The sequence below is a fragment of the Camellia sinensis genome, chromosome 4, assembly GCF_055761805.1.
Source record: "Camellia sinensis isolate YWXY chromosome 4, ASM5576180v1, whole genome shotgun sequence".
Classification (NCBI taxonomy): domain Eukaryota; kingdom Viridiplantae; phylum Streptophyta; class Magnoliopsida; order Ericales; family Theaceae; genus Camellia; species Camellia sinensis.
The window spans coordinates 17,550,545-17,576,163 of record NC_138964.1 but is presented as its reverse complement, the minus strand read 5'-3'; the positions used below and the strand labels follow the sequence as shown (position 1 = coordinate 17,576,163).

The following is a 25,619-nucleotide window of genomic DNA, read 5'->3' as shown; positions in this document are numbered from 1 at the left end:
AGCCAAACATCATGCCAAAAATGGCAATATCAAATCTAAAAAAAAAAAAAACCAATTTCCACTCCTATCATCTTTTCTTAAATAAAAAAAAAACACACACACACACAAAAAAAAATCTCTTTGAAATAGGGGTGGACGTGGATCGGTTGCGACCACGGAACCTCCAATCTGCCATCCGTCCGCCAGATTGACAGATTAGAGAAAACCAATCCGTATCCGTCCACCAATCCGGCGAATTGGCGAATGGATACGAATCGGTTTGGCGGTTTGAAATTTTACAAATTTTCAATATACAAAAAAAAAAAGAAAAAAAAAGAAAAAGAAACCCTAGGTAATGCAATATTTATCCATTCACATCTATGACCCTAGGGAATGCTTTCTTGGCAAAGCTTGAGACCTAATTGTTACAATATTGGTCAATCTTATCTTATAATGCAGATTGAAAAAATAAAAAATAAAAATTAAAAAGTTCTTACTTGCCCAAGTCTCTACAGATTGGATAATATTTATTGTACCACAACAAGATCAATAGTGATTTGACATCAGAAGCGAAGGATTCAACTGGTGGAACTTTAAACATGGAGTCTAGGTTATAATAGGTTGCTCACAATCTTTAAACAATTAATTAACAGAATAGGTTGCTCACAATCTTTGAACAATCAATTAACTTTAAACATGAACTTTAAACAATTTCAACATGTGATGAACCGAGAGACAGGATAAGTTGCTCCAAGGCAACCTTAAACATGGAGTCTAGGTCATAAATTTAACACAGTCAAATACTCAGAAAACTCAGAAACATTATTAAACATGATTAATACTCAGAAACATGATTAAACATGAGTATTTGATCAATGATAGCCCAAATTTATGATTAATTTAACACACTCAAAGCCCTAATTAATTAAGAGCATAGTCAAAGCCCTGTCAGATTCAGAACACAGCCGAAGCCTTGAAAAAATAAGAAGATCTGTACAAAGACAAGAAGAGAAGACAAGAAGAGAAGAAAAAAGAAGAAGTCGAAGCCCTAGCCCTAATTACTGAAAAAATAAAAAAATAAAAACACATAACACAGTCGCCGATCGTCGATCAAAGACAAAAATAGAACAGAAGAACAGAAGAGAAGAGAAGATTACCTCCTAATTGATGCTTTGATCGCTTGCTGCCACCGTCGTCGATCGCCGATCGTCGCTAGCTAGTAGCCACCACTGTCGCCAATGCCGATCACTTCTCGTTGCCTCTGTTCAAGTGTGAGAGAGAGAGAGACGGAGTTTTGAGAGAGGCAGACACTTTCTTTCTTCGAACTCAAGCAAAACCTACGGCTACAAACAAACCTGAAATGAAAAAAAAAAGGGGGCAACACTGGAGGAAAATGAGGGGAAATTAGGGTGGGTGGGTGGGTGGGTGGGCGGGCGGGTCGGGTGATTCAATAGATTTGACGGATTAAACGCACCCGCACCCGCACCCGCTCGCCAGGTGGCACGTATCCATCCATTATGCCTCAGGTAGGGTCGGGCGGGTGTGTCGGGTCGACAGATCCAGTGCACACCCATGCTTTGAAAAATAACTAAAAAAATAAAATTATAGAAGTAAAATTATAAAAAATTAAAGAAATTGAAGAAATCACATCACAAAAACTAACACAAATCTTCTAAAATTAAAAACAATTGATACATTGTTCATTTTAGAAACTTCCACAAAAATATCAAGAAATTAAATATTGAAAACAGTAGCGAAGGGAGCAACTTGATATCACCATCGCCATAAAAAGCATGATCTATCTATGGTGAAAATGATTGTTGAAAGAGATCAATGCGATCATTGTGTGGTTGGGAGATTTCTTATAATTGGCCTCACCATTCATAGTCGAAGCTGCAAGAGTAGTAGAGAAAGAGAGACGACTATGAGAGTAGGTCGATTGTTAAAAGGGTGGGTGTAAGGTGAGAAAGAAAACTAAGAGACATTTTATGGCTTTGAGAGAGAACGAGTGAGAGAAAGCGAGAGAGAGAGAGAGTGTCATGTGTAATAAAATGTCTCCCCCGTCCGATTAGGGTTTTGGGATATATCTTCTAGATTGTTTGACAATCACCCTGGAAAATCAAGTAGCTACAAATTGTGGATAGAAATACTCTTATGATAGGTTTACAAGATTTTGGATTAAAATATCAAACTACAATCATATTGGGCCATATGAAACAACATAAATATTCTTTAGGATCACAGTGGACCACTATAATGGTAAACATATTAAGCCATATCAAATGGCTACAAATTATAGGGGAAAAAAGAGAATTTTTTTTTATTTTTTATTTTTTATTTTCAGCAAAGAAAAAGGAACTTTATTGATGAATTAGAAGACAATTACATCAATAAAAGAAAAGAGAAGAATGGGTGCAAAAAGCATCATAGTGAACCAAACCAATTCCAACTAGGTTGGCACCGATAAGAAGTCCAATCATATGCTAGCACACTATCAAGAATTGGTGAATAACCAACCACAAACACTGAAGCCAACCTCACCCAAGCAGAAAATAACCAAAACTAGAAAAAAAATAAAATAAAATAAATAAAGAGAATGGTTGTTGTGCGTGTTTGCACCAAATATGCAATATTGTCAAAATTTGATATTTTGACATTGTAATATATCAATTATAACTTTGGTATTGTTATTTTTATATTAACCAATGAAGTTTCTTTAAAATATCAAAATTCGAATATGATATTGTCATTTTGACATCAGCCACTAAGACTAAGCAAAGGTCTCGATGAAATAAAAATATGTTTAAGATTAAAAGGATCGCACATTAATCTCAATAGTTTAAAATTTTCTCTTCCAAAGTTAGACTCTTGTAAACATGGTGTTTAGAGAATCTTGTTCTTAACATTATATGTCACAATTTTAAAAACCAATATATATTCAAAGCATAGTAGAGTCATCATCTTATCTAATCCAAAATCTACCTAATCATAGCCATTGTCATCTCTTGCTTAGTAATCATCTTTATGATGAGAATGAGATTAGCATGAGAGAAAAGTTCTTGAAAACAATACATTATACCGTCCTTATATGCCAATAATGGCAAAGATCTGATTCACATGGAGCAATCCCATACATGTTCACATCTCTCTATCTACTCATACTATACTTTAGAATCTCAAATTAATCCTTAGCACCACGTATACAATACATGGGCATATGAGATATATAATATGAAAAATATTTGAGATATCTAATTTATTATTTTTAAAAGTCATTCTTAATGATGTATCTGATAAGTGTTAAATTTTAATTTGTTAAATATTTCATCATGTAGACGTCTAATCTCAATATCACTGGTCATTTAAAAATGATAAATTAAAGAAATGTATTGTTGAAGAAGGATACCATAGATCCTTTTATAAACATATATCATTTCAATCCAATTTACACCCAGCACGATCGTCTTTAGCAACTACTGGACACGTGTAAGTTATATTTATTTATTCTATTACATAAATTAAAGGTTTGAGTTGGTATAGAGGCTTCTTCTGTCATATTTTTTCTCTTCGAAAATACACCTTATAGTTTGATAACTATCAATGAGAAGGAAGTATCTTGAGAAAGTTAATTTATATATTTAAAATTTCACTAATAGTTTTTATTTATCTTTTTTATTGTTAAATTATGTATATATATATTTATACTTTTATCGTGTGCACCACCCACCATTAGTATGTGGGTAATTGTGAAAATTTTAAAATTATTTATGAATTTTAAACTTATCTTTTAGAAATTATTAAAGAACTCATTTAAGTAATAAAAAAATAAATTTTCAAAAATATTACTAATAAATGTTTTTAGATACAAAAAGATAACAAACAATAAGTAGATTTTGAAATACTTGTCATTAAATTCAAATCATATTTTCAAAATATTTTTTTTATCAAATTTTTAACATTAACAAATACCCCTTGTTAGCATTTATCTATATAAATATAATATATATATATATATATATATATATATATGCACAAAGTGTATAAGTATTTTATTGAAGAGTATATTTATTTATTTACAAAATAAATTATAATTTAAGTAAGAGTAAGTGACACGTGTAAAGGAGGGTGACATGACATTTATCACCTGTGTACATATTTTTTATTGAAAATTCTTAATAGTTATAATCAATTGAATTAAATTGAAATAAAATCATAAATTTAAATTTAAAATCAAGTTAATTAGAATTATAGAGAGAAAAATTATAAAATAATTAAAATATAAGAATTAATAACATAAATTATCTTAAATATAAATATATAAATATGTATATGCACAAAGTGTATAAGTGTTTTATTGAAGGGTATATTTATTTATTTATAAGTTAAAGTATATAATTTAAGTAAGAGTAAGAGACACGTGTGAAGGAAGGGTGACATGCAGGCATGTGCATGGCATGCATTAGCAAAATCTATCCTCCTTTTTTTTTTTCTTTTTTTTTTTTTTGGGCAAATTACATATACCCTCTCTAGGTTTAGCAAAATTATAAATACCTCTTGAGATTTGAGAAATTACAGTTACCCCTGAAGGTACTATTTGCATAACAAATTAGGAGGCAAATTGTTATGAAAATATAAACCTCAAGGGACAATTTGTTATGAAAATATAAACCACAGGAGGGGGTATCTGTAATTTTCGAAACTTCAGAAGGATATTTGTAATTTAGTTAAATTTCAAAGGAGTTATATGTAATTTGTTTTTTTTTTTTTTTGGATGTCTGCGTGTGTGTGTGCAGAGAATGGCAGAGCCCTACCCCTCACACCATACCATTGCCTCCTTTTTTAGCCATTGGCCGCTCAACATCTGCGCTGCATGCCAACGCCCAAACAAATGCCAACCCAATCCAACGCCTCTCTCTGTCTCTATCATCTTCACATGCCATCAGGTCCATCGCCCGTGTGATAAGGGTTAAACTTGTTGATATTATATTTTTAACGTATCCAAATTAAGAGTAATTCTATTTTTACATCACTATCAATATAGATTATTTTCTCAATTATTTTATTACATTTGTTTTCGTTAAGTAAATTATTATTTTAGACAAAATTCTAATACTTAAATACCTTAGCATACACCTTGCACACTAACCAAATTAAGGGGTTGTTTGGGATGTCTTAAATAAGTGCACTTTTTGTCTTTTTGGACTAAAAAATTAAGGAAGAAAATATGGATGTTTAGGTTAACTTTTTTGACTTTTTATGAAAAAATGTATAATATAAAATTATAAAAATTGATTTGTAGGGAAAAATTAGGATTGGGAGTTGTACTGCCGTAATTATTGACTTTTGGTGAATAGTGTTAACTTTATAACTTTTTGAGTAATTTTTTAACTTTTTAACTTTTTTGTAATATGTCAAACTTGACCTAAGATTCCAAATTTAGAAAGAGAGATCTAAGGCCCCGTTTGTTTTGGGTTATAGCAAGGGGATTAGGATTACTAGTACCTTGGGATTAGTATATGGGGTGTTTGTTTTGAGAGATAGTCTTGGGACTATTAATACCTTGGGAATAACTAATACCTTGGTATTACTAATACCTTGTTTGTTTTGAGAGATAGGGAGGGTACTACTAATATCTTGGTATTACTAATACCCTTGGGGAGGGGATTCATAGTGAGGAGGTAGAGATGGTATTAGAAAAATAGTGAGGGGATTAGAAATTTTTTTATTTTTTTTATTTTTTATATATTGGAAATTTTTTTAAAAATATAATTTTTAATTTTTTATATTTTTTTATTTGTTTTATTATTTTATATAAAAATAATTTAACAATTCCTCACTACTAATCCCCTCACTATCAATCTCTTCACTACTAATCCCCTCACTATCAATCCCCTCACTAACAATTCCTTCATTATTAATCCCCTCACTATCAATCCTCTTCATTCTATCTCTGAAAACAAACGACCCTCATTAACAATCCTCTCACTATTAATCCCCTCACTATCAATCCCCTCCATTCCATCTCTGAAAACAAACGGGCCTAAGACTCGAGAGAGAGAGAGAGTGATGGGGTAGAGCGGAGTTAGGTTGATAAAATTAAAAAGAGGGTTGTGACAGGAGGGGACAAGCTGGGCTGGTTTGGGTTAGGCTAAGACGATGGGATTGAGGGGGTGGAGGGATGGCGACAGGAAGGGGAGGGAACGGGAGGGGTGAAGATGATGATATTTTAATATTATAAAATTAATAATGTGAATTAAGAAAAAAATAAGAAATAATTACACAAAGACCTCTTTAATTATTATCCAATTCTAATATTCTATATATTGATTTGTCAATTATAATGAGTTTTGTTAATGCCATAAAAAATATGAATAAATAAAATTTAAAATAATTATAGACATATTTTTTTACCATACTCGTCATAAAAATATACAATTTAAGTTTAGCAGTAACAAATGCTTTTTTTTTTTTTTAATTTTTTTATTTAAGAACTCGCTTACAAAATGTATTATAAAATTATATAATTTTCACAATTTTAAAAAAGTGTGTGTATCTTTCTATCATAATTGAGTAATATAAATGCATAATTCATATATTGAATAAAGTAATTTTATTGAAGTTAGAATAATGTGTTATAAATTCAAAAAAAAACACTTAAATTTTTTCTCAGAATTTAAATATGTGAACAGGATTCATTCTAAATATAACTCATAAAATACAAACTTTAAATCTACACTTATCACTTTTATGGTAAAATTATGAATAATTTTTTTTTTTAATGATTTCTAGAGTTATTGAATACTTATTAACAAACAAAAACAAAATACATATATCATTTTGATTTAATTAATTAATTTCTTAAAACACCATTTAACAAGACTCGCATTATATGATCCGAAAAGGGCCGCTAGTTGTCTTTTGGTGAATGACACATGTGACACATGGGACCAAATAAAATTATTTCCAAGTGGCCCATGGAGAAATTTTTGTATGTCAGTATAATTATGTGATATTACTTTTCACTAATTGTAAATATATATGTCTTTTATTATTTTAGGTGAATTGTATTAATAGTTCTTAAAGTTTGGAAGTAGTATAACTTTAGTTTATGACTTTTTAATTGTGATATATTTGACTCTGAATTTTGAATCTTATTCTAAATAAGGATAATTGAAGATACCATTATTTAATTTCAAAGCAAAATTGTCAATTTGATAAAATATAAACTAATTTCAAAAAATATTTTTAAAATTTTAAAAATTATTTCTACCCAACAAAAATAAAATTATATAAAATTGATAAATCTTTTAGACATTTACTTATATATTTGTTGTACCAAATTAATTTTTATTATGTGTTTGGATGATAATCATGTAACGGATAGCTGTTAGGATTTCAATGTGTGATCAATACATTTAATATATGAAATGTTTTTAATTTTGATTTTTTCGATTTAATGAATTGATTTAATAATGATATCAATGTTGTCGACATATTTAATTTTTGAAAAAACAGAAACTAATTTAATGAAAATTAAAACAACCATTTATTACTTGGCCATCATCCAAATGCATAATAAAAATTAATTTGATAAAATAAATAAATAAATGTCAAAAATATTTATCAATTTTACATAATTTTATCTTTTGTAGGTAAAAATAATTTTATTAAATTCAAAAATATTTTTTTGACATTTATTTTTATCAAATTAGTTTATATTTGATCACATTTATGATTTTACTCTTGAAATTAAGCAATGGTATATTCAATTATCCTTATTTAGAACAAGATTCAAAATTCAGAATCAAATGTGTCATAATTGAAAAATCAATAATCAAAGTGACACAAATCTCAAATTATAGGGACCATTAGTGTAATTCACTTTATTATTTTCTAAACACTCAATATAAATATGACATGGATAGGCCCACAAGGCATACGGCCCACGGCAAACCACCCCGAACCCATCGCTTGGGGCCAATGGCACAACCCGGTTGACAAGGCCCAGAACAGCTGGAGGCCACCTAGACATGAAGGGCCAACGGCATTTAGGCACACGGCAGGTGGGACACGGGCCACATCAGCAGACAAAGATCTGCAGAGTTATTATCACAACACATCACCATTAATGCAACCCATCACAGCATTTATTACAACAGCACTCCCCGCCGGAACAGAGCCTCCATCACCCTAAACAAGATGAGCTATGGCACAGGCTTTCGGCGAAAAAAGCAGGTCACAGGAGACAGGAAAAATGATGACAAAAGGATATAAGCAAGGATAAGAGGAAAGAAAAAGGTTAAGTGATCTCTCTCTTGATCTCTCGTCAAAGCCCGACCACGACCAGGCACTTACCGACTCCAAAACCAAACAAGGCTACATTTTTCACACTTGGTCACATTTTGAAACTTCCCCATAACACTTACTTACTCTCACTTTCATGTTTACACTCTCACTCGTCCGTTTTCAAACCTCCTCATAACACTTACATTTTTCACATTCACTTTCAAATTTACGCTTAACTGTCTAGCTACTACTTGTAACTTACCCTTTATCCTCATTTGTGGACTTTTACTGCACAAAATTTCTTACTCATTTTTACTGCACAAGGTTTTTATTCATTTTTGCTGCACAAACAGTCAGCTGCCAACAGACACAAAATAACATTCGTACACAAATTCATCTTAACCAAACCCTTCATTTATTTATTCATTCACTCATCGAATTACAATGTAAAAAAAAAAAAAAAAAAAAAACAACAACAATGAACAAAAATTACAATGTATACACTTAACCAAACCCCACAAAACACGCCCAGCCCTTCTTCTCCTTGGCTACTCTTCCTCGCTGGATGCTAGATCCTCTTCTTCAACGCCTTCGTCCAGGGGGGTCTGGGCCACATCATCCTCGCCTATTGTCACACTACTCAGGTCCAAGTCTGGAAACAGCTCCTCAGCTCTACGCTTGAACATTTTCCAACCGCTGTCCCAGTACTCGGCCATTTCATGCTTATAGAAGTCGGACTGCTGGAAGCTTTCAATCACCTCTGATTCTGTCCTACCTCCAGCAGTCTTCCTTGACGGGCCCACCCCACCAGGCTCTTGACCAGCCAGACTCCTGGCGACAGCAGCATCCACCACCATTTGAAATTCGGAGGACCCTTTATACTGCTCCACTGCTGCGACGCATAGATCAGGGTAGGCCGCCTTTTCAGACGCCGCCTTCGCCCTCTCCTCGTCCAGCTCCCTTTGCAGAGCCACCCTTCCAGCAGCTGCCGTCGCCCTCTCCTCTTCCATCCCCTTCCTCAGACTCTCTAGCTCCGCCGCCATCTTCGCCTTCTCCATCTCCCATTCCCTCAGAAGCCTCCCCTTGTCCTCCTCTGCTCTGGTGCGCTCCTCCCCCAGCTCCTTCAGCAGGTCTCCAATTTTGGAGTCCGCTTCATCCTTCTGCCTGACCAGCTCTTCATTGCTGGTCATAGCCTCCTCGTGCCTCTCGACCGCCACCGCGCAGGCCTTCTCGGACTCTTCCAACTTTTTCTGCTCACCAGCCAGTTGGAACTCCAGCGACACAACCTTACGGCGTGTGTCCTCCAGTTCCAACTTAACTGCTGCCAGGTCGGCATAGGCAGTCTCCCAGTCGGCACTGTCCTTCCTCAACTTGGCCAGCTGGGCCCTGGCCTCCTCAGCCTTCAACTTGGCGGCCCCAGCTTTCCTGAGAAGAGCCCCCGCCAAGGTAGTCACCTCCATTTGGGCGGAGCATAACCCCCTCAGCAGGTCGGCCTCACCATACCCAGATGCCGCGCGCAGAGCTCCTTCGTCCACAATCTTCACCAGGCGGTCGGCTCCCGCCCTGGCTGGGCCTTCTTCTCCCTCCATCCTCCCAGCTACCGCGCGCGCATGATAAATAGCCGTGGCCACACGAACCCCCCCTTCCTGGGGGTCGGGCCTCCTTTGAACCTGTTCCCTCCCGCTCAGCGCCGCCTCCCCCACCCCAGCCTCCGCTTGTACTGGTGGACCCACCTCCACAACCTCCACCGTTGGGATGATCTCCACTTCCTCTGGGGCGTCCTTTGCCGCAGGGACCTCTGCATCCGTTGGGGCCACCTTCGCCCTCTTGGCCCCAGACTCCTCTGCAGCCTCCTCTGGGGCCCCCCTCTTCCTCTTCTCCTTCTTTTTCTTCATGACCGTCACCCCCCCTCTGGCCTTTTCCTTTACAGGGTCTACAGGCGGCGGAAGCGGCTCAAAGCTGCCCAAGTCTTTCTCCCCCAAAGGCCTAGGGCACGGTCGGATCCTCTCCCGCGAGAGCGGTTCAGCCGGTCGGTCCCTCTGCGCCTCTATCAACTTCGCAGCCTTGGCCATAATGGCTCGATCCTCCATCTCCTGTACTCTTCTCCTCTCTTCCAACTCCCCCCGGCCGAGGTCTCCACCTTTCGGCTGCGGTCCCAGCCCCGCCTCAAACAGTGCAGACGGCTGGACAAGATCGTCCCATCTGGCTTTCTCTCTCTCTCTCCACTCCCTCACTTTCTTCACCCTCTCTTCCGCCACCACCCCCAGCCTAGACTCCATCGACCGATTTGGCACCTTCCAGATGGTGCGCACACCCATCCCCCCATTAACTGAAACGAAAAACCACCGTGGCCGCCACCCCTTGATCGACGTAGGCAGCCCTGCCACCAACCCCCTGCCCATCACCGCCTGTAGGGTGACCCACGTTTCTTGCTGCCCCGACGCTTTGTAACATGAGAAGAACTCGTCGATCGTCATGGCCTCTCCTCCATTCGCCTTAGGCCACGCACTCGCACAAGCCATCAGAATCTTCCACGCATTGGGCATCAACTGCCCCGGCGCTACCTCCAGGCGATTTAGCACATCAACCACCACTTGAGGCAATGGCAGCCTCAGCCCCCCTTTCAGCGCCTCCTCGTACAGGGAAAACTCCCTTGGCTTCACCATAGACGGCCTTTCCTCTGGCGTCGGCAACCGTAAATCTACCTCCGCCGGAATCTGGTATCGCTCCCTAATCGCCTCCAAATCCGCCACCGTGAGTGTGGATCTGTCCGCCTTAGTGTGCCACTGCCCCGACTCCACCTGGTTTAATGGCTTTGGGGCCAATATCAAGGCCGATGCCTCTGTCCTGTACTGCGCTGCTAACTCCTCCCCATCATCGTCCCCCAACGGGTCTACCCTCACGTTAACTACTCCTTCTTGTGCCATTTCTAGGGCTTGCTCACAAAACACTTCTGACGCAGACACAAGAAAGTTGAGAGAATGCTACACAGATATGTCGCACGCCGTGAAGGAGTTGGATATTTTGAGTTCTTGTACCACGGTAAGTGAAACGCATTATACCTAAAACCTACGGTTTTGCCCGTATTCCACGGATCCACATTAATTTTCGCCCGTTTCAAAACCTTTCAAATCAACCGCCAAAACCGCCTTTTCAAAACCCCCCTGTGACCTATCGCTTCATTTCCTGCCCCAACGCTTCATCTTCCCCCACGACACTGCCACGTGTGTGGCCACGATGCACTGTCCCCTCCCCTTACCCTGTCTTTTCCATTTTCACATCAGCACCTTTTTGAACTCCACGTCGCCCTGGTCGGCACACCTCACGGCCGACCCCTCCCGCTCGGCTACCCTCGTGGTCGGCACGTCTCACGGTCGACCTCTCCCGCTCGGTCACCCTCGTGGTCGGCATGCCTCTTGGTCGACCCCTCCCGCTCGGTCACCCTCGTGGTCGCCCCGCCTCACGGTCGACCCCTCCCGCTCGGCCACCCTCGTGGTCGGCCCGCCTCACGGTCGACCTCTTCCGCTCGGCTATCCTCGCAGTCGGCACACCTTCCAGTCGGCCTCTCCACTCGTTTCACACTTCTCTCCCTTCTTACTATTCCCTTCGTTGGTCTAAAGCTGCACTCGGAAATGGGGGACTACTGACATGGATAGGCCCACAAGGCATACGGCCCACGGCAAACCACCCCGAACCCATCGCTTGGGGCCAATGGCACAACCCGGTTGACAAGGCCCAGAACAGCTGGAGGCCACCTAGACATGAAGGGCCAACGGCATTTAGGCACACGGCAGGTGGGACACGGGCCACATCAGCAGACAAAGATCTGCAGAGTTATTATCACAACACATCACCATTAATGCAACCCATCACAGCATTTATTACAACAGCACTCCCCGCCGGAACAGAGCCTCCATCACCCTAAACAAGATGAGCTATGGCACAGGCTTTCGGCGAAAAAAGCAGGTCACAGGAGACAGGAAAAATGATGACAAAAGGATATAAGCAAGGATAAGAGGAAAGAAAAAGGTTAAGTGATCTCTCTCTTGATCTCTCGATATACAGTTTTTTTTATACTCTGCTCTACTAATTCTTGCACCGGAGGGTTCACTGGGGGACTACCCCGTTCCCCCCCGAACTTGCATGCAGGTCATCTGACGGAGTCTCCTTCTTGAGCCGGAGCCTGAAGAGCCTGGGCCGGTCCGACCCATCCACCCGGGAACCGATACATCATCAAAATATAATAAATTATACTGTTAAAATTAATTATAATAATGAAAAGTATCGTATCATATATACCCTATTCGTGTATAAAATTACACCCGTATGGTATGGGTCATCGTGTCCCCTTTCCCTCACTCTTGCTTCCCCACAAACAAACACTTCAGTCACTCTCTCTCTCTAAGGTGTTTGAGGTGGATGTGCTTGGTTACCAGTTTTTCAAAATATTTTTCAAAAAATTCTATTTTCCTATTTTTCGTATTTTTTTATTTTTATTGAATTTTTTTAATATTTTAAGTAATTTTTTTTTTATTTTTTAAACACACCTAACATAAATACACTTAAAAAGTAAAAAAATTATAAAAAAATCTTTTAAAAATTCACTAAATATCAAAAATATAAAAAAATATAAGAATTCAGTACATTTTTTATATTTCTACGTATTATTAATTTTTTAAAATATTTTTTCACAAATTTTTTACTTTTTAGATACATCTAACTAAGGTGCATCTAAAAAAGTAAAAAAAAATGTTTAAAATTTAAAAAATATTCACTAAAAACAAAAGAATATGAAAACCAAAAAACTCAATTTTCAAAAAACTTAATCCAAAAAACTCAAACCAAACATAGTGAGTTTTTTTTTTTTTTTCTTCTTCCTGCCCTGAGTAACTTTTTTTTTGAAAATTTAAAATGTTTTACACTTTTAAAATTTATTTGTCTGTACTGATCGAAAAAATAAAAAAATAAAGAGTAAATTACACGGACACCTCATAAGGTTTATGTTTATTATAGTTCTCTCCTCACTTTTTAGAAATTACATATCTTCCCTGAGGTTTAAAGTTTCATTATAGATTCTCCCCTTCAGTAATTTAATTTTTTTAAATACCAATTTTGCTCTCAATGGGTAAATTACATTGACACCCCTCACATTTTAGAAATTACAATCCCCTCCCTAAGGTTTAAAGTAGCATTACCAATTGCCCCCTCGGTTAGTATTAGTTGGAAAAAAAATTCATTGAAAAAAATTTAATTGGAAAAAAATTATTTGAAAAAAAAAATTGATTGAAAAAAAAATTTGTTAGTAAAGCTTTTAAATTTCTGTTTAAAAACCAACGTAAACTCATTTTTTGAATTTACATTTTTTTTCTCAAATTTACAAACTGAGACAACCATTTATAAACCAAAAAAATTATCAAACAATTTTTTATGACAGTTTTTAAAATTTTTGTAAATATAAATTGAAAACTGAAAACAAAATGGTTACCAAATAGGCTTAATGCTAAAAATGTCGTAAAATTAACAAATAATTAAAGGAAAATGAGTTGGACCCCAGCACCCCACTTTTTTGTGATTGGCTCAATTTTTTTTTTTGTGCAAGTCACAGACCCCCACGTGGAGGTGGAGGTGCTGGGGTCACCCCACTGGGGTCCCCAACAGGACTGATAATTAAATAAGTTACCAATATAAGAAATGACTTATCAAAAGATTCTTAGGCTATATATGGTTTGATTTTTAGAATTTTTTTAAAAAAAATTAAAAATTAATTTGGTTAATAAATAAAAAATAGAAAAGTAAAAAATATTATGTGTTTGGTGGTACATAGCCTAAGAATATTTCTTAACCAAATAATTTTTAATTTTTAAATTTTTTTTCTAAAAATCAAACCATACATAACATAAAAATATTTTGATAAGTCATTTCTTACGTTGGTAAGTTATTTAATTATTTGTTAATTTTACGACATTTTTACCATCAAGCCTGTTTGGTAACCATTTCGTTTTAGTTTTCAATTTATATTTACAAAAATTTTAAAAACGGTCATAAGAATTTGTTTGATAATTTTTTTGGTTTATAAAAGGTTGTCTCAGTTTGTAAATTTGAGGAAAAAACGTAAATTCAAAAAATGAGCTTACGTTGGTTTTTAAACAGAAATTTAAAAATTTTACTAACAAAATTTTTTTCCAATTAATTTTTTTTTGAATTAATTTTTTTTTCAATGAATTTTTTTTTCCAACTAATAGTAACCGAGGGGGCAATTGGTAATGATACTTTAAACCTTAGGGAGAGGATTGTAATTTCTAAAATGTGAGGGTGTCAATGTATTTTATCCAATGAGGGCAAAATTAGTATTTAAAAAAATTAAATTGCTGAAGGAGGGAATCTGTAATGAAACTTTAAATCTTACGGGGGAGATGTAATTTTCAAAAGGTAAAGGGAGAATTCCAATAAACATAAATCTCATGAGATGTCAGTGTAATTTACTCAAAAATAAAAAATTAAGAAATGACAACAAAAAATAAAAAACAACTGATGTTTTAGACTTTCTTTGAATTTTTCTTTACTTTTTAAATTGGTCCATACAAGATAAATTTGAGAAATAAAAAAAATTTGATGTAATTTAAAAACAATCATTAAAAATAAAAAATATGACTTTTGTAATTGGATGCCAACAACCGCATTGAGATATTTATCATGTGAATGTTGGTATCTAATTACAAAAGTGATAAATCTCACCATTTTGACCAATAAAATTGAAAAATTGACACAAATCCCACTATTTTGACCATTAAAGTTGAAGTTAAAATCCCATTTGTATATTTCCTAATAACAAAATATAATTTTTCTCCTTTAAAATAAAAGCTTTGCTACCATTACAAATTAAACTATCAACTATTTTAACAATTGTTCATATTTGTACGAAGAATTAGGCTTCACATCTCAACTTAGAGGAAAAATTCGAAACCTGTGGGACCTACCATAGGTTTCAAATATTCAAACATTTTATTTTATAGGCAAAAAAAATTAAATTGATTTGGTATATAATTATAATATTTTTGTTTTATTGAATTTGCTTTTAAAAAAATAGACGATAAATATATTTTGAAAATATATGATTCATTTATTTGAAAACAAACATAATAAAATAAAAAATTTATAATTATCATATTAATCTATTTTTTAATTAATAATATATATAAAGAATTTTATAATATAAATGATTTATATCATCAAAACGGAATTCGTAATGGTTTTCGCGTGCCATGAAACTCTATAGCGTCTTTTGGGGATATCCCAAATTTATTGGCTTATTCCTATCACATCATTTTATTATTATTTTTATGTCTTTTCATAATAAACAAATAGGTGTTGCTAATAAGGGTGTATTTGTTTTGAAAGATTAGGGGGTGGGATTGGACTATTAATCCCACTGGGCTAATAGTCTATTGTTTGTTTCATTTTTTTTGCTCTAAACTAATAGTCTCCCCGGCCTATTAGTCCTACAAATATGGGACTATCCTATCTCATGGGAGAGGGTGGGATAGAAACCATGGGATTGGTATCCCATGAGATTATTTTGTAAAATGTCCATTTTACCCTTCATGCTATTATTTAGCAAACAATTAGAAAATGATAAAATAATCTTTTGAATATTTATAAAGTATTTTTGTAGTGTTGTTAATTTAAAATTATATATTAAATAAAAAATTTTAATTATAAATTTAGTTTAATTAAAAATAATAAATTATAAATTATGGCCTTATAAATTAAATTTTTTTAGTGTTGTTAAAAAATTAAATTTACATATTAAATTAAATTATTTTTTTAGTGCTTTTAATTTAAAATTATATATTAAATAAAAAATATAAATTATAAATTAAATTTATTTAAAAATAATAAATTATAAATTATGGCCTTATAAATTAAATTTTTTTAGTGTTGCTGAAAATTTAATTTATATATTAAATAAAATAAATTTTTATTGTCGGTAATTTAAAATTATATATTAAATAAAAAATATAAATTATAAATTATAAATTTAATTTTGTTGAAAATAATAAATTAAAATATTGTGCAAAAAACAAAATAAAACAATTTTTATTTAATCTAGTTAAAAATAATTAAAATATTGAAGCTATGTTTAATATTGCTATTATTTAGTAAATAATTGAAGAGGATAAAATAGTCATTTGAGCATTTATCCTTCTCCATAATATCCCAAACAAACATTGGATAACTAAAAATAGTCCAATCCAGACATCTAATCCCATGACTAAACAAACATAGGATACAAATTTAATCCAACCAAATAGTCCCGGGACAATATATCTCAGGATTAATAGTCCGATGGATTACAATCCCTCCTTATCCAGTCCGTCCAAACAAACGCACCCTAAGTGTCTTTAGGACGAAGTAAAATACAAAGGGCTTGTTTGGTTTGTTTTTCGAAAAAATTTTTGAGAAAAATTCTCTACAAACAAATTTTCAAGAGTAGTCAAACCAAACAATTTTTTCAAAAAAAATCTCAAAATTTTGTTTGGTTACCTACTTTCCAAAATCACTCTCTCTCATACACATCAAATCAATCACTTTTTTTTTTAAAACTCTCTCTCCCAAAATAATTTTCCAAAACCATTTTTGAAAAAGACAAACCAAACAAGTTTTCGTACTTTTTATCTCAAAAACTACTCTACAAATACAAACCAAACACAAAAATGTTTATAAAATACAATACATTTTTCATTAATTTCAATACATTTTTATTGAAATTAATACATTTTTTAAAATATTTTTATGATACTTTTAACACACTTCACAAAATTAAACAATACTTAAAAAACACTTATTAATATTTACCTAATAAAAAAATTAAAAAATAAAGAAAAATACTAAAGACTCCAAATAAATTATCAAATATTTTATCAAACCTCTCACAAACATTTAATTATTTATTTAAAATCCCTAACATAACTCAAAAATAAATCATTTACAAAATAACCATATGTGAATTTGAGAAAAAACCTACTAGTAGGAAACTTACACACAAAAGTCCAGAATCTATATAAGTATTTGATAAAATAATTAATAATTTAATTTATGCCATTATTTTCTTACTTGAAATATGTTGCTTTCTTCTGTAAAAGAGGGACAGATAGAGAGAGAGACCGCCCAATCATCCCATGAAATGCTTCCACTTGTTTTGCTCTGCATTATTGATATGCATACATATACATAAATTATATTTATTACGTACTAATAATAATTATTATTCAAACCATTACCTTCAAGGGGAGAGAAAGATAGACTCCTCGATCCTCGTGCACCTTCTTCACCCCCCCTCTCTCTCTCTCTCTTTCTTTGTTTTTTTTTTCTTCTTCACCTCTATATCTGTGTCAATCCTCAATAACATTTTACATTCACTTCTTCATCCTCAGTTTAAACCCTCTCTCTCCTCTGTGTCTCTCTCTCTCTAGAACTGCTACTACGCTGTTTCCCAAAGAAAACCCATCTCTTTCACGCTCACCGACGACATGGATTCTTCTCAAAACTGGCTTGCCTTCTCTCTTTCCAATCACCATATTCCCTCTCATGACTCTTCTCACCTCTCTCTCTTTGAAGCCTTCAACACCACCTCCAACAACCCCAGTAATCCCCTCTCTCTCTCTCTCTCTCTCTCTCTCTCTCTAAACAGAGCTCATGATGAGTTTATGAGCTTTAAGTTTGTTATTTTTTGTTTTTTTGTAGGTGGGGTTGTTGATAGAGCTGAAGAAGATGTGAGGGGTGGTGCAACTGAGCTGTCCATACTCACCGGCGGAGGAAGCGGCGGCGGAGGAGGACCGAAACTGGAGGACTTTCTTGGTGGCGGAGCTACGAGAACAACCGATTTGTGTCAGTTTACTGGTGAAGCTCCGACGAGTGTTTGTGAAACTGAGATATATGATTCGGAGCTGAAAACCATCGCTGCGAGCTTTCTACGTGGGTTTTCCACCGATCCAACTGATGCCCAGAAACAGCTGGCGGTGGCGCCGCCACCTGAACCGGCGGCGAAGAAGGCTGTCGACACCTTCGGCCAACGTACCTCTATTTACCGAGGAGTCACCAGGTAAAGTAATAGCGAACTACGTTCGATAAACGAACCCGTATCTAAACTCACTTCGCTAATTAAATACGTCAATCTTGAACTCTTTTGGAATTTGTTAAAGTTTTTAAATTAAACTTGAACAATGAGTTGCTCGTTTGGCTCGATTCCATAAGCTTAAAGCTATATAAAAATATCAATAAATTCGTTTGAGATCGATTTAAAAAGGTTAAACAGTCAATTGTTTGTTCAGTTCAATAAACATAAAATTATATAAAAAATATCAAACTTACTCGAGTTCGGCACTGACAGAAGCTTATTTGAGTTTGGTTGAAAAATTTAATGAAATCAAAATTTGAACCGTTAAATTTTTTTTTATCACCCTGATAATAGCTGAACAAACGGACTATATACATATATGTATGTATTTATATGAAACTCAATAGTGTTGTAAATAAAAATTGACTACAAAATCTGTGTTTGGTCGATTCAGACATAGATGGACTGGTAGATATGAAGCTCATTTGTGGGATAATAGTTGCAGAAGAGAAGGGCAAAGTCGGAAAGGAAGACAAGGTATGGCCATTTAGGGTTTTTATTTGTAGTTTTGCTAATTTGCACCGGTGGGGTGTACCACTTATCCTGGTCCAAGAGATCTGAGTGACTGAGTGATTGAAATGAAGCTCAGATCTTCTGGTAATCAAAACCGTGGGTGCTCATTAGATTATTGGAAGTAGTTTGTGCTATAATGCGCCATTTCAAAGAGAGAAGATTCTAAATGTGTTTTTTGTTGTTTCTTTATGGGGCATGTACGTGACGTCACATGATTGCATTGCTGCCAATGGATCGTTATTATTATCACAAAATCATGATTTTTTCAGTTTATTTGGGTAAGTTCTCTTCGTGGTCTTTTCAATTTCATTACCTTATTATAATCAAAATAATCATCATTTTATTTCACAGTACAAACAAAAGATTCTTCTAACATCATATATATGTTTCTATGCTTAGATTCTCATTGGATTCTTAGATTTAAAATTTATTTTGGGATTTATTTTTATTTTGATTTTTTTGATTTTAGGTGGATATGATAAAGAGGAGAAAGCAGCTAGAGCTTATGATCTTGCAGCCCTGAAGTACTGGGGTCCGACCACCACTACAAATTTTCCAGTATGTTGCATGTGTCTTATTCTAGTTCTACTCCAAATGTTTCACAAAAAAATAGTGTACTATTGAAAATATAAAATTTTACTAACTTGTATGTAATGTAATGAAGAAATTTTAGAATATGAAATAAGACCCATTTTAGTAATATGATAGTTGTCACATTTATAACAAGAAAAAATTATAAAATTTGTTAGTTCGTAAAAGAGAATGCAATACATCTTCCTGTCTTTGAAAGTCTGTCTACCCAATAATTATAATATTTTACCTCTGTTTGATCCTTTATGATCTTTGTCACATTTGGGATGAATATGTAGATTTAAAACTTTTAAAGTATTTTTTTGAGTTTTTTTAATTTTTTTTTTGTTTTTTTTTAGCATTGCCAAAAGTATAATAGTTTCTTTGTATAGAATATTCATGGTTTTCGATTGTGTTGGAAGGTATCCAACTATGAGAAGGAGATCGAGGAGATGAAGAACATGACAAGGCAGGAGTTCGTTGCTTCTCTTCGAAGGTAACTATTATTTTTCGTGTTTACATTTACTTTTTGTGAGTACTTTTTAGCATCTTAACTTCCATTTATCTTAATTTTCTTACAGGAAAAGTAGTGGATTTTCTAGAGGAGCTTCTATCTATAGAGGAGTCACAAGGTTAGTTGTTTTGAATATGGTGTGTTTATTCTCTGTGTGTGTGCATGTTTTATTATGTGAAAAGAATTACTATTTTTATTGACATCTTTTTTTATTTAAAATATTTTTCAGGCACCACCAGCATGGTCGTTGGCAAGCTAGAATAGGCAGAGTTGCTGGCAATAAAGATCTCTACCTTGGAACATTCAGTGAGTCCATTTTTCAATTTCTTATTATTACTTTTTTTTTTTTGTGGAAAATAATTCGTTATCATTATTTTTATGTAAAAAAATGTAGTACTAGCACTTTTAAGTTGAGGTGATTTTAGTTTGAAACAAAGAATTAAAAAAAATGACATCATTGTGTATGTGATAATTTTGTACTACAAAAAAAAGAAAAAAAAGAAAAGGGTTTGGATAGATTTACTTCATTTATAACTATGCAAAAATAGATAAAAATAATATTGCATAATCAAAATTTTTGTCTTGAATTTTATCTAGAAATATTGATTTATGATTTAATTTATATTTGGACTCACAATACACAATTTGAATCTTTAACACTCCCTTTTCATTTTTTGGTAGTACTTGGACTATGCTCAATAAATAAATAAAAACTACAAAAAAAATGAACTTTTTTTTTTTTATAATAATATAGGTTTATTATTTATTTGATTGTGGATGATGCATAGACTACCTTAAGGCTACAACATTTTATTAAGAGACAATGTAGCATTTTTTTTAATTTGAATATAAATTCTTAATTTAAAATCATTAAATATGATTTGTTTTGTCATTTATCTACTTGTATAGATGTCTAAGTTGTACTTGTGTGTTAAAAAAACAGGCACTCAAGAAGAAGCCGCAGAGGCCTACGACATTGCCGCAATCAAATTCAGAGGGCTAAATGCAGTGACCAACTTTGACATGAGCCGATATGACGTAAAGAGCATTGCCAATAGCAATCTTCCCATTGGAGGAATCTCCGGAAAATCCAAAACCTCTTCGGACTCACCTTCCGATAACAACAAGAGCCTCGACGGAGGAGTAGGAACACGACGATCCGACGACCGAGATATCTCCTCGTCATCTTCACTGAGCTTTTCATCACAACCTCCAAGCTCTATTAGCTTTGCACTACCCATCAAACAAGTCGACAACACTGTGGATTACTGGTCAATCCTTGGTTATACCAAAAGCCCTAGTGCAAGTTCAACTAATCTCTTCCAAGGTTCAAACAATGGTACATCAACTTTCCAAGGTATAACACCATTTAGCATGGACTTCCCAACAAATAGTACTACTACCAATGTAGTGCATAACAATAATGGGTTCTTCTTCAATGGTGGAGGTGGTGGTGGTTACTTTGAGCAACAAAGTGCAAGTATGAGTGGTTCAAGTGGAATTCCTTTAGGGACACCCATTGCTTTAAGTAGTAACGACAGTTATGAAGGAGGGTCTGGTTTTGGGAACTGGGTTGGACCATCCCTTCACTCATTCCAATCTGCTAAGCCAAATTTATCAGTGTTTCAGACACCAATTTTTGGAATGGAATGATCTCATTGAATGAAAAAAGAGGACAATAGTGAAGAAAAGTCATGAATTAGGGTTTGTTGTTTTTGCTTTGCATATGCACAGATGGTAATGGTTGAGTCAGAAACTTACTTGAATAGATGAGAGAGGAGAGAGATGGGACTGACAATCATTTCACAGGGCTAGCTGGTGACAAGATTGTACTAACTGAAGTTATATTTGTTACAACAATGATTCATCCCACTAAAAATATCACCACTAATAGCACTAATGCATTAAAAAAATAAAAAAAAATACAACTCCAAGACCAAAACATCACATCATTAATGACGGGACTCACTGCCACCTCATTAGTGGGAGCACTAATTAGTGCTCCCAAGCATTTTTCTATTTGTTAGGGTCATTCTGCTTTTTTTTTTTTTTTTTTTTTTTGTTCTCTTTTCTTTTTTACTTTTGCTTTCTCCTTTTACTGACATTATTTATAGGGGTATAATCGGAAACAAAATCCTTTTGTAATCTTTCATCTATCTTAGTCGAGCCTCTTGAAAATCCTTCTATGATTTTTCGTCATGGTTTTAAGCTTTGTTTTCTCTTAGAATTAGAGAGGGTGGTGTAGAGTTGACAACTTGTTTTAGATGTCTTTGTTGAACTTCCGTATATATATTTAGGGTTGGTTTAGAGTGTCTTAAAAAAGTATAATTTTTATTTTTTTACGAAAAGATGTATAAAAAAATAAAGAGGTGATGTGATGAAAAAAAGATAAAAAGATGGATTAGATCATCTATAATCCTTCACCAAATCTAGCATCAAATTTGAAATTTGGTAAAAAAAAATACTGTTTGGAGCTCCAACGATTTTACCAAATTGATATCAAATCGAGAATTCACTAAACGTTTCACCAAAAGGAGGACAGGTTCCGTATTTCACTAAAATACTGTACATGACCGTTGGGGGAGACCAACCGGTCGACCACCAAAAGGTTCAAACAGTTCCAAAAAAAGTTTAAACAGTTGAAAAAAAAAAATTTTTTTTTGCTTTACCGGTCGACCAACCGGTCGACCATTAAAAGGTTCAAACAGTTCAAAAAAAAAAAATTGGCTTAACCGGTCGACCACTCGGTCGTCTGGCCTTTCGACCAACCGATTATCCCGGCACAGATTTGATGAAAATTTGATAAAAATCAACCGTTGGAGCACTCGGTATCAGATTGAGGAAAAAGTCATTTTTTTACTCAGATTTGATGAAAATTTTGATTCAACGTTAGAGATGTTCTTATATAGTCTATACCAAACCATCCCTGATTTTCTTCTGTTAATAAAATTAATGTTATTTATTGAAAAAATTAGGACTTATGACAAAACATCGTAATGTTATATACTTAACATTGTTTTTAAAATTAAAATACCTAGCATTGTTGGGTGTAAATGTAAATGCACTATAGAAGTAGTTTAATATGTGAGAACTTATATATATATATATATATATTGCTATCTTGTCAACAAAGGTGATTTATAGACTACTAATCACTAATGGCCACATCATCGCTAATTGTTTCGTAAAACGTTTTTTTTTTTTTGGGTTGCACATCCATATATTCTCTCACGCATATCCTATTGACCCAGTAGTGGCATTATGTAAAAATCTCGAATGCAAAATCTTAAAATATGTTGCTATGCCTAGAAGTATAGAGGATTTAGTGCCAAATAAAAGAGTCCATTATGAAGGACAAAATAATGAAAGAATACAATATTAAAATGATAATGCATGGTTAAAATATGCAATAACATGGCATTATATATATATATATACTTCTTTTTTTGAGCGGCAAGCAAGCCAAATTTTATTAAATAATTAAAAGATACCAAAGTTTGGGGAGAAGTTGCATCATTATATTTTACTATAGAATGCATGCACCATTATTTACTTTTTAATAATTAAAGTAAAACTTAGTTAGTAGTCTCAGCGTATTATGTAACATTATTTACGTGATATTTTAGTAATTAATGAAGCACAAAACATAATATGAGGATCGTCGTTAATCTCTCAATTACCCAATAAAGGTGACTCAACTTTGTCTTATTTATAAAATTTTTTGTTACGTTTTTGATTGAAAGTCACTATTATACAATGTCAAATACTATTTTGAAACTATTGAATAATTATCTATTAATGAGTGATGAATAAAATAATTACCCGCTAATGAGCAATGAACAGAAATATTTTAGGCTATGACAAAAGCTAATCTCGTCTATGACAAAAGCTAATCTCTGTTATGATTTTAAAATTGTATGTGCCAATTATTTCTCCTATAAATCTCATGCTTGGTGCAAAAGCCAAAATGTGTGATTAAAAGTATGAATTACAATACCGACAAATTCTAAACCAATAATAATAATATATACTGAACTGAAAAGTGATTAGTTAGGGAAAATAGGATGCGTCACTAAAGTTAAAATGTTTATTTTCAAATTATTCTCAAATTGGCTAAGAGAAGTGTTAAGTCCACATCAGCGTGGAATATTTGTTCCCATAATAATGATTAATTTTTGAAGAACAATCGATGGATCGATGGGTCTATCTGTCACATGTGTTGAGCCTGGGCCACTTGCTTGAGCCTTAGCCTTAGCTACTGAAGTAGTTTTATAAATTTTTGTAATAAAAGATTAATTTTTCTGTATACACATAATTTAAGAACTTTGCTTCAGACCTTCAGTGAGAATCACTCTTAGTGACTCCTAGTGTCACGTGTCGGCCTGGAAATGATTAAAAAAAAAAAAAAATAATTTTTGCTGACCAATCACAGCCGACCCCCAACACCCCACTGAGGGTGAGAAGCTTTATTCATAATTTAATCGCAGAACTTATAATTCACCATATCACTTTGTGTACTTCAATTTATTTATTTATTTATTATTTTTTAAATTACATGGTTGTCGTGCAGGTGATGGGATTGCAATTTGGCATATTATAAAATTCTAAAAAAATGATTTTTAGAGCACCTTGTGAAGAACCACTTGGATTTGCTGACAAAAAGCATATTTGAGGACTAAAATTGAAAACAAATAGAAAAGAAAGCAAGGTTGTACTCTAGAAAAAGTGATAGGCTCTTAAGTAAATGGGGGCCAATGGTTTGACCAAAAAGTGAGTTAACAAACTTTAGGAGAGAGATTAATGATAATTATAATAATATACAACAAGACAGAAAACAAAACTCATCTTAGTAGTGTTGGATTATAGGGGCGCTCTCTCTCTCTACTTTTTTGGGGGTGTTTGTTTCTTTAGGACTTGTGAGATAGAGATTCAATTCAAATCCTGTCTTTTCTTGTCTCTATTTTTTCACTCTGCTTGGATGATGGCTGTCCTTTGTACCTTTCGGCGTGTATTAGTATTAGATCCCCCCACCCCCACCACTCTATGCCCTCTTCTTTGACCACTATTTTGACTCATCCATTTATGTGTGTGTGAACAGGTAGGCCTCTCTAAACATCATACTAAAAATAAGTTAATAGGAATAGGCTATTCACCCCCCAAAAAAAAAAAATAGGTATAGACTTTTTTAATAATTTTTTTAATTTTTTGATTAAAATATGAGATAAAAAAATTAGTATATTTGGAGTAATTTTTTGAATTTTTACTAAAAGATGTATAAAAAATAGAGAGAAAATGAAAATTTTGACTTTTTGATATAAGTTATAGACTTTGTAATTTTTTTATTAACTTTTTGATTGTTAAACTAAAACAATTACTTGTCAAACGAGATAGTTGAGATTGTGCGGTTATGCTTTGATACTTTTTACATTTTCTCTTCCTTTATTTGATATAATTCATTTGTATAGATAGCAATTATCATCAATAAAGGACTACTTTTTGCTGTTCAAAAAAAACAAAAATAAAATAAGTTAACGAAAAGTCTACAAATTCACACATATCTATCTAAAAAATTTTGAGTGA

General features: G+C 33.9%; 1 protein-coding gene across 1 annotated transcript; it reads left to right on the top strand.

The window, feature by feature from the left end:
* Positions 1-17,420: 17,420 nt before the first annotated feature.
* Positions 17,421-21,798, top strand: AIL5 (AINTEGUMENTA-like 5). The gene is made up of 9 exons (XM_028212678.2): positions 17,421-17,910; positions 18,010-18,367; positions 18,837-18,919; positions 19,225-19,233; positions 19,425-19,513; positions 19,948-20,021; positions 20,107-20,157; positions 20,269-20,345; positions 20,983-21,798. Exons 1-9 carry the CDS (start codon positions 17,796-17,798, stop codon positions 21,690-21,692), a joined length of 1,566 nt encoding a protein of 521 aa, XP_028068479.2. The 5' UTR covers positions 17,421-17,795; the 3' UTR covers positions 21,693-21,798.
* The last annotated feature ends 3,821 nt before the right edge of the window (positions 21,799-25,619 follow it).